We start from the raw sequence: 10,000 nt of genomic DNA, 5'->3' as shown, positions 1-10,000 counted from the left end.
CATCCGGCTGAAAAGACAGTCAGGATACTGGGACCCCCACAGTTCCCAGAACCAGTGGGGTTACACCATCCAGGAGCAGGTGACCCCACCTTTATTAACTTCATGTCTACATTGTGACCGTGCTTGTGTGTTCACGTCTACATTGTGACAGTGCTTGTGTGTTCATGTCTACATTGTGAAAGTGCTTGTGTGTTCATGTCTACATTGTGACCGTGCTTGTGTGTTCATGTCTACATTGTGACCGTGCTTGTGTGTTCATGTCTACATTGTGACCGTGCTTGTGTGTTCATGTCTACATTGTGACCGTGCTTGTGTGTTCATGTCTACATTGTGACGGTGCTTGTGTGTTCACGTCTACATTGTGACAGTGCTTGTGTGTTCATGTCTACATTGTGAAAGTGCTTGTGTGTTCATGTCTACATTGTGACCGTGCTTGTGTGTTCTTGTCTACATTGTGACCGTGCTTGTGTGTTCATGTCTACATTGTGACCGTGCTTGTGTGTTCATGTCTACATTGTGACCGTGCTTGTGTGTTCATGTCTACATTGTGACCGTGCTTGTGTGTTCATGTCTACATTGTGACAGTGCTTGTGTGTTCATTTCTACATTGTGACAGTGCTTGTGTGTTCATGTCTACATTGTGACAGTGCTTGTGTGTTCATGTCTACATTGTGACCGTGCTTGTGTGTTCATGTCTACATTGTGACCGTGCTTGTGTGTTCATGTCTACATTGTGACAGTGCTTGTGTGTTCATGTCTACATTGTGACCGTGCTTGTGTGTTCATTTCTACATTGTGACAGTGCTTGTGTGTTCATGTCTACATTGTGACAGTGCTTGTGTGTTCATGTCTACATTGTGACAGTGCTTGTGTGTTCATGTCTACATTGTGACAGTGCTTGTGTGTTCATGTCTACATTGTGACAGTGCTTGTGTGTTCATGTCTACATTGTGACAGTGCTTGTGTGTTCATGTCTACATTGTGACAGTGCTTGTGTGTTCATGTCTACATTGTGACCGTGCTTGTGTGTTCATGTCTACATTGTGACCGTGTTTGTGTGTTCATGTCTACATTGTGACAGTGCTTGTGTGTTCATGTCTACATTGTGACCGTGCTTGTGTGTTCATGTCTACATTGTGACAGTGCTTGTGTGTTCATGTCTACATTGTGACAGTGCTTGTGTGTTCATGTCTACATTGTGACAGTGCTTGTGTGTTCTTGTCTACATTGTGACAGTGCTTGTGTGTTCATGTCTACATTGTGACAGTGCTTGTGTGTTCATGTCTACATTGTGACAGTGCTTGTGTGTTCATGTCTACATTGTGACAGTGCTTGTGTGTTCATGTCTACATTGTGACAGTGCTTGTGTGTTCATGTCTACATTGTGACCGTGCTTGTGTGTTCATGTCTACATTGTGACCGTGCTTGTGTGTTCATGTCTACATTGTGACCGTGCTTGTGTGTTCATGTCTACATTGTGACCGTGCTTGTGTGTTCATGTCTACATTGTGACAGTGCTTGTGTGTTCATGTCTACATTGTGACCGTGCTTGTGTGTTCATGTCTACATTGTGACAGTGCTTCTGTGTTCATGTCTACATTGTGACCGTGCTTGTGTGTTCATGTCTACATTGTGACCGTGCTTGTGTGTTCATGTCTACATTGTGACAGTGCTTGTGTGTTCATGTCTACATTGTGACAGTGCTTGTGTGTTCATGTCTACATTGTGACAGTGCTTGTGTGTTCATGTCTACATTGTGACCGTGCTTGTGTTCATGTCTACATTGTGACCGTGCTTGTGTGTTCATGTCTACATTGTGACAGTGCTTGTGTGTTCATGTCTACATTGTGACAGTGCTTGTGTGTTCATTTCTACATTGTGATAGTGCTTGTGTGTTCATTTCTACATTGTGACCGTGCTTGTGTGTTCATGTCTACATTGTGACAGTGCTTGTGTGTTCATGTCTACATTGTGACAGTGCTTGTGTTTTCATTTCTACATTGTGACAGTGCTTGTGTGTTCATGTCTACATTGTGACAGTGCTTGTGTGTTCATGTCTACATTGTGACAGTGCTTGTGTGTTCATTTCTACATTGTGATAGTGCTTGTGTGTTCATTTCTACATTTGTGTGTCTCAGGCCAACGAGTACTGGACCGCGCTGAGAACTGACGCCCAGTTCTACATGGACATGGGCAACCTGATGTTTGACCGCTCCGTGGCCGAGTAAGTCACACAGTCTTGGGGTGAGGCCGGGGTCCAGCAGAGGGCGCTGTGGTAAAAAAAGGGCTTCTTTTCCAATACTTGTTTTTGTATTTTAATACAGATTATTTATTTTGTTTTGAGTTTCTTCTCCCAGCCTTTTTACTGCATAAATGTCAGCCATCTTTCTTTTTAGAGTCCCACATTTTCTGCCTGGCAACAAAAGTGACCAAGTGATAAAACAGTTCTACACAAAAGCTAGATAACTTTATGAACACAATTATTTCATTGGAATGGGAGTTTTCCTCCCTAATGTTTATTGATGTTGTTGATCAATCAATCAATCAATCAATCAATGTTTATTTATATAGCCCTAATTCACAAGTGTCTCAAAGGGCTGTACAAGCCACGATGACATCCGCGGTACAGAGCCCACATAAGGACAAGGAAAAACTCACAACCCAGTGGGACGTCGATGTGAATGACTATGAAAAACCTTGGAGAGGACCGCATATGTCCAGTCCATAGTGGATCTAACATAATAGTGTGAGAGTCCAGTCCATAGTGGATCTAACATAATAGTGTGAGAGTCCAGTCCATAGTGGATCTAACATAATAGTGTGAGAGTCCAGTCCATAGTGGATCTAACATAATAGTGAGAGTCCAGTCCATAGTGGATCTAACATAATAGTGTGAGAGTCCAGTCCATAGTGGATCTAACATAATAGTGTGAGAGTCCAGTCCATAGTGGATCTAACATAATAGTGTGAGAGTCCAGTCCATAGTGGATCTAACATAATAGTGAGAGTCCAGTCCATAGTGGATCTAACATAATAGTGTGAGAGTCCAGTCCATAGTGGATCTAACATAATAGTGAGAGTCCAGTCCATAGTGGATCTAACATAATAGTGAGAGTCCAGTCCATAGTGGATCTAACATAATAGTGTGAGAGTCCAGTCCATAGTGGATCTAACATAATAGTGTGAGAGTCCAGTCCATAGTGGATCTAACATAATAGTGTGAGAGTTGAGTTGAGTTTGAGTTTATTTCGAACATGCAAGCATACAACATGATATATCACAATTTCCAGTTTCTCTTTTCAACATGTTCGAAAAGGAGTAGGAAGAAGCAGAGCTTATTTAATCCTACCCCTTTTCTTTACATAATAGTTGCTGAAACTTTTTTTATTCACTTCCTGTTCTCAATTTTTTCACAATAAACTCCATATGTAATCACAATAAAAATAAATAAATAAATAATAGTAAGAATTTAATAATAATAATTGGTGAAGAAAGTCATATTTCATATGATGAGATAAGTAAGATTACTTTAAGAATGGATGAATGAATGGATGAAATAAATTGAAAATGTTTGTCATGGTTCTTCTTCTTTGTACTTTGTAAACACTTTAAGTTTGAAGAGTTTCTTGAAGTGGATCATATTAGTACATTGTTTGATTGCTTTGCTTAATCCATTCCATAATTTAATTCCACATACTGATATACTGAAGGTCTTAAGTGTTGTACGTGCGTACAAATGTTTTAAATTACATTTTTCTCTAAGATTATATTTCTCCTCTTTTGTTGAGAAGAATTGTTGTATATTCTTGGGTAGCAGGTTATAGTTTGCTTTGTGCATAATTTTAGCTGTTTGCAAATTCACTATGTCGTGGAATTTCAGTATCTTTGATTCAATAAATAAAGGATTTGTATGTTCTCTATATCCAACATTATGTATTATTCTAACTGATCTTTTTTGTAACACCGTTAATGAATGAAGTGTACTTTTGTAATTATTTCCCCATATTTCTACACAGTAGCTCAGATATGGTAACACTAGTGAGCAGTAGAGAATATGAAGTGATTTTTGGTCTAGAACATGTTTTGCTTTATTCATTATTGACGTGTTTCTTGCTACTTTATGTTGTATATTTTTTACGTGAGATTTCCAGTTCAATTTATCATCAATCATTATACCTAGAAATTTGGTTTCATTTACTCTTTCAATTTCTATTCCGTCTATTTGTATTTGTGTTTGACTTTCTCTTCTACTATTACCAAATAGCATTATTTTAGTTTTACTAAGATTCAACGATAGTCTGTTTTTGTCAAACCATCTTTTTAATTTGTTAATTTCTTCTGCTATTATTTGTATTATCTCCTGTGTGTTCTCTCCTGAACAAAACGCTGTTGTATCATCCGCAAATAATACTAACTTTAAATCTTTTGTAACTTTACAAATGTCATTTATATAGAGATTGAATAATTTAGGTCCTAGTATTGATCCCTGAGGTACACCACAGGATAAAAGTCCAGTATAAGATAAGAGTCCAGTCCATAGTGGATCTAACATAATAGTGAGAGTCCCGTCCATAGTGGATCTAAAATAATAGTGAGAGTCCAGTCCATAGTGGATCTAACATAATAGTGTGAGAGTCCAGTCCATAGTGGATCTAACATAATAGTGTGAGAGTCCAGTCCATAGTGGATCTAACATAATAGTGAGAGTCCCGTCCATAGTGGATCTAACATAATAGTGTGAGAGTCCAGTCCATAGTGGATCTAACATAATAGTGTGAGAGTCCAGTCCATAGTGGATCTAACATAATAGTGTGAGAGTCCAGTCCATAGTGGATCTAACATAATAGTGAGAGTCCCGTCCATAGTGGATCTAACATAATAGTGTGAGAGTCCAGTCCATAGTGGATCTAACATAATAGTGAGAGACCAGTCCATAGTGGATCTAACATAATAGTGTGAGAGTCCAGTCCATAGTGGATCTAACATAATAGTGTGAGAGTCCAGTCCATAGTGGATCTAACATAATAGTGTGAGAGTCCAGTCCATAGTGGATCTAACATAATAGTGAGAGTCCCGTCCATAGTGGATCTAACATAATAGTGAGAGTCCAGTCCATAGTGGATCTAACATAATAGTGTGAGAGTCCAGTCCATAGTGGATCTAACATAATAGTGTGAGAGTCCAGTCCATAGTGGATCTAACATAATAGTGTGAGAGTCCAGTCCATAGTGGATCTAACATAATAGTGTGAGAGTCCAGTCCATAGTGGATCTAACATAAAAGTGTGAGAGTCCAGTCCATAGTGGATCTAACATAATAGTGTGAGAGTCCAGTCCATAGTGGATCTAACATAATAGTGAGAGTCCAGTTCATAGTGGATCTAACATAATAGTGAGGGTCCAGTCCATAGTGGATCTAACATAATAGTGAGAGTCCAGTCCATAGTGGATCTAACATAATAGTGTGAGAGTCCAGTCCATAGTGGATCTAACATAATAGTGAGAGTCCAGTCCATAGTGGATCTAACATAATAGTGAGAGTCCAGTCCATAGTGGATCTAACATAATAGTGTGAGAGTCCAGTCCATAGTGGATCTAACATAATAGTGTGAGAGTCCAGTCCATAGTGGATCTAACATAATAGTGTGAGAGTCCAGTCCATAGTGGATCTAACATAATAGTGTGAGAGTCCAGTCCATAGTGGATCTAACATAATAGTGTGAGAGTCCAGTCCATAGTGGATCTAACATAATAGTGTGAGAGTCCAGTCCATAGTGTATCTAACATAATAGTGTGAGAGTCCAGTCCATAGTGGATCTAACATAATAGTGTGAGAGTCCAGTCCATAGTGGATCTAACATAATAGTGTGAGAGTCCCGTCCATAGTGGATCTAACATAATAGTGAGAGTCCAGTCCATAGTGGATCTAACATAATAGTGTGAGAGTCCAGTCCATAGTGGATCTGACATAATAGTGTGAGAGTCCAGTCCATAGTGGATCTAACATAATAGTGTGAGAGTCCAGTCCATAGTGGATCTAACATAATAGTGTGAGAGTCCAGTCCATAGTGGATCTAACATAAAAGTGTGAGAGTCCAGTCCATAGTGGATCTAACATAATAGTGTGAGAGTCCAGTCCATAGTGGATCTAACATAATAGTGAGAGTCCAGTTCATAGTGGATCTAACATAATAGTGAGAGTCCAGTCCATAGTGGATCTAACATAATAGTGAGAGTCCAGTCCATAGTGGATCTAACATAATAGTGTGAGAGTCCAGTCCATAGTGGATCTAACATAATAGTGAGAGTCCAGTCCATAGTGGATCTAACATAATAGTGAGAGTCCAGTCCATAGTGGATCTAACATAATAGTGAGAGTCCAGTCCATAGTGGATCTAACATAATAGTGTGAGAGTCCAGTCCATAGTGGATCTAACATAATAGTGTGAGAGTCCAGTCCATAGTGGATCTAACATAATAGTGTGAGAGTCTAGTGCATAGTGGATCTAACATAATAGTGTGAGAGTCCAGTCCATAGTGGATCTAACATAAAAGTGTGAGAGTCCAGTCCATAGTGGATCTAACATAATAGTGTGAGAGTCCAGTCCATAGTGGATCTAACATAATAGTGAGTGTCCAGTTCATAGTGGATCTAACATAATAGTGAGAGTCCAGTCCATAGTGGATCTAACATAATAGTGAGAGTCCAGTCCATAGTGGATCTAACATAATAGTGTGAGAGTCCAGTCCATAGTGGATCTAACATAATAGTGAGAGTCCAGTCCATAGTGGATCTAACATAATAGTGAGAGTCCAGTCCATAGTGGATCTAACATAATAGTGTGAGAGTCCAGTCCATAGTGGATCTAACATAATAGTGAGAGTCCAGTCCATAGTGGATCTAACATAATAGTGAGAGTCCAGTCCATAGTGGATCTAACATAATAGTGAGAGTCCAGTCCATAGTGGATCTAACATAATAGTGTGAGAGTCCAGTCCATAGTGGATCTAACATAATAGTGTGAGAGTCCAGTCCATAGTGGATCTAACATAATAGTGTGAGAGTCCAGTCCATAGTGGATCTAACATAATAGTGAGAGTCCAGTCCATAGTGGATCTAACATAATATTGTGAGAGTCCATTCCATAGTGGATCTAACATAATAGTGAGAGTCCAGTCCATAGTGGATCTAACATAATAGTGTGAGAGTCCAGTCCATAGTGGATCTAACATAATAGTGAGAGTCCAGTCCATAGTGGATCTAACATAATAGTGAGAGTCCAGTCCATAGTGGATCTAACATAATAGTGAGAGTCCAGTCCATAGTGGATCCAACATAATAGTGAGAGTCCAGTCCATAGTGGATCTAACATAATAGTGTGAGAGTCCAGTCCATAGTGGATCTAACATAATAGTGTGAGAGTCCAGTCCATAGTGGATCCAACATAATAGTGAGAGTCCAGTCCATAGTGGATCTAACATAATAGTGAGAGTCCAGTCCATAGTGGATCTAACATAATAGTGTGAGAGTCCAGTCCATAGTGGATCTAACATAATAGTGAGAGTCCAGTCCATAGTGGATCTAACATAATAGTGTGAGAGTCCAGTCCATAGTGGATCTAACATAATAGTGAGAGTCCAGTCCATAGTGGATCTAACATAATAGTGAGAGTCCAGTCCATAGTGGATCTAACATAATAGTGAGAGTCCAGTCCATAGTGGATCTAACATAATAGTGAGAGTCCAGTCCATAGTGGATCTAACATAATAGTGTGAGAGTCCAGTCCATAGTGGATCTAACATAATAGTGTGAGAGTCCAGTCCATAGTGGATCTAACATAATAGTGTGAGAGTCCAGTCCATAGTGGATCTAACATAATAGTGTGAGAGTCCAGTCCATAGTGGATCTAACATAATAGTGAGTCCAGTCCTTAGTGGATCTAACATAATAGTGTGAGAGTCCAGTCCATAGTGGATCTAACATAATAGTGTGAGAGTCCAGTCCATAGTGGATCTAACATAATAGTGTGAGAGTCCAGTCCATAGTGGATCTAACATAATAGTGAGTCCAGTCCATAGTGGATCTAACATAATATTGTGAGAGTCCATTCCATAGTGGATCTAACATAATAGTGAGAGTCCAGTCCATAGTGGATCTAACATAATAGTGTGAGAGTCCAGTCCATAGTGGATCTAACATAATAGTGAGAGTCCAGTCCATAGTGGATCTAACATAATAGTGTGAGAGTCCAGTCCATAGTGGATCTAACATAATAGTGTGAGAGTCCAGTCCATAGTGGATCTAACATAATAGTGTGAGAGTCCAGTCCATAGTGGATCTAACATAATAGTGTGAGAGTCCAGTCCATAGTGGATCTAACATAATAGTGTGAGAGTCCAGTCCATAGTGGATCTAACATAATAGTGAGAGAGTCCAGTCCATAGTGAATCTAACATAATAGTGTGAGAGTCCAGTCCATAGTGGATCTAACATAATAGTGTGAGAGTCCAGTCCATAGTGGATCTAACATAATAGTGAGAGAGTCCAGTCCATAGTGGATCTAACATAATAGTGTGAGAGTCCAGTCCATAGTGGATCTAACATAATAGTGAGAGGCCAGTTCATAGTGGATCTAACATAATAGTGTGAGAGTCCAGTCCATAGTGGATCTAACATAATAGTGAGAGTCCAGTCCATAGTGGATCTAACATAATAGTGTGAGAGTCCTGTCCATAGTGGATCTAACATAATAGTGTGAGAGTCCAGTCCATAGTGGATCTAACATAATAGTGTGAGAATCCAGTCCATAGTGGATCCAACATAATAGTGAGAGTCCAGTCCATAGTGGATCTAACATAATAGTGAGAGTCCAGTTCATAGTGGATCTAACATAATAGTGAGAGTCCAGTCCATAGTGGATCTAACATAATAGTGTGAGAGTCCAGTCCATAGTGGATCTAACATAATAGTGAGAGTCCAGTCCATAGTGGATCTAACATAATAGTGTGAGAGTGCAGTCCATAGTGGATCTAACATAATAGTGTGAGAGTCCAGTCCATAGTGGATCTAACATAATAATGAGAGAGTCCAGTCCATAGTGGATCTAACATAATAGTGTGAGAGTCCAGTCCATAGTGGATCTAACATAATAGTGTGAGAGTCCAGTCCATAGTGGATCTAACATAATAGTGTGAGAGTCCAGTCCATAGTGGATCTAACATAATAGTGAGAGAGTCCAGTCCATAGTGGATCTAACATAATAGTGTGAGAGTCCAGTCCATAGTGGATCTAACATAATAGTGAGAGTCCAGTTCATAGTGGATCTAACATAATAGTGAGAGTCCAGTCCATAGTGGATCTAACATAATAGTGTGAGAGTCCAGTCCATAGTGGATCTAACATAATAGTGTGAGAGTCCAGTCCATATTGGATCTAACATAATAGTGTGAGAGTGCAGTCCATAGTGGATCTAACATAATAGTGAGAGTCCAGTCCATAGTGGATCTAACATAATAGTGTGAGAGTCCAGTCCATAGTGGATCTAACATAATAGTGTGAGAGTCCAGTCCATAGTGGATCTAACATAATAGTGTGAGAGTCCAGTCCATAGTGGATCTAACATAATAGTGAGAGGCCAGTTCATAGTGGATCTAACATAATAGTGTGAGAGTCCAGTCCATAGTGGATCTAACATAATAGTGAGAGTCCAGTCCATAGTGGATCTAACATAATAGTGTGAGAGTCCAGTCCATAGTGGATCTAACATAATAGTGTGAGAGTCCAGTCCATAGTGGATCTAACATAATAGTGTGAGAGTCCAGTCCATAGTGGATCCAACATAATAGTGAGAGTCCAGTCCATAGTGGATCTAACATAATAGTGAGAGTCCAGTTCATAGTGGATCTAACATAATAGTGAGAGTCCAGTCCATAGTGGATCTAACATAATAGTGTGAGAGTCCAGTCCATAGTGGATCTAACATAATAGTGAGAGTCCAGTC

At 39.5% G+C, this 10,000-nt stretch overlaps 1 protein-coding gene across 1 annotated transcript in view; it reads left to right on the top strand.

Annotated features, from left to right (window-relative positions):
- Positions 1-10,000, top strand: part of LOC133648242 (uncharacterized protein C3orf85-like) — a 24,665-nt gene that overhangs the window by 12,858 nt on the left and 1,807 nt on the right. Inside the window, exons 3-4 of the mRNA XM_062044140.1 lie at positions 1-79; positions 2,139-2,224. The exon at positions 1-79 is cut by the window's left edge and continues 46 nt beyond it. Coding sequence (XP_061900124.1) covers positions 1-79; positions 2,139-2,224 — 165 coding nt within the window. The remainder of the gene's footprint in view (positions 80-2,138; positions 2,225-10,000) is intronic.

The sequence above is a fragment of the Entelurus aequoreus genome, linkage group LG04 (assembly GCF_033978785.1).
Source record: "Entelurus aequoreus isolate RoL-2023_Sb linkage group LG04, RoL_Eaeq_v1.1, whole genome shotgun sequence".
NCBI lineage: Eukaryota > Metazoa > Chordata > Actinopteri > Syngnathiformes > Syngnathidae > Entelurus > Entelurus aequoreus.
This window is presented reverse-complemented; position numbering and strand designations above follow the sequence as displayed.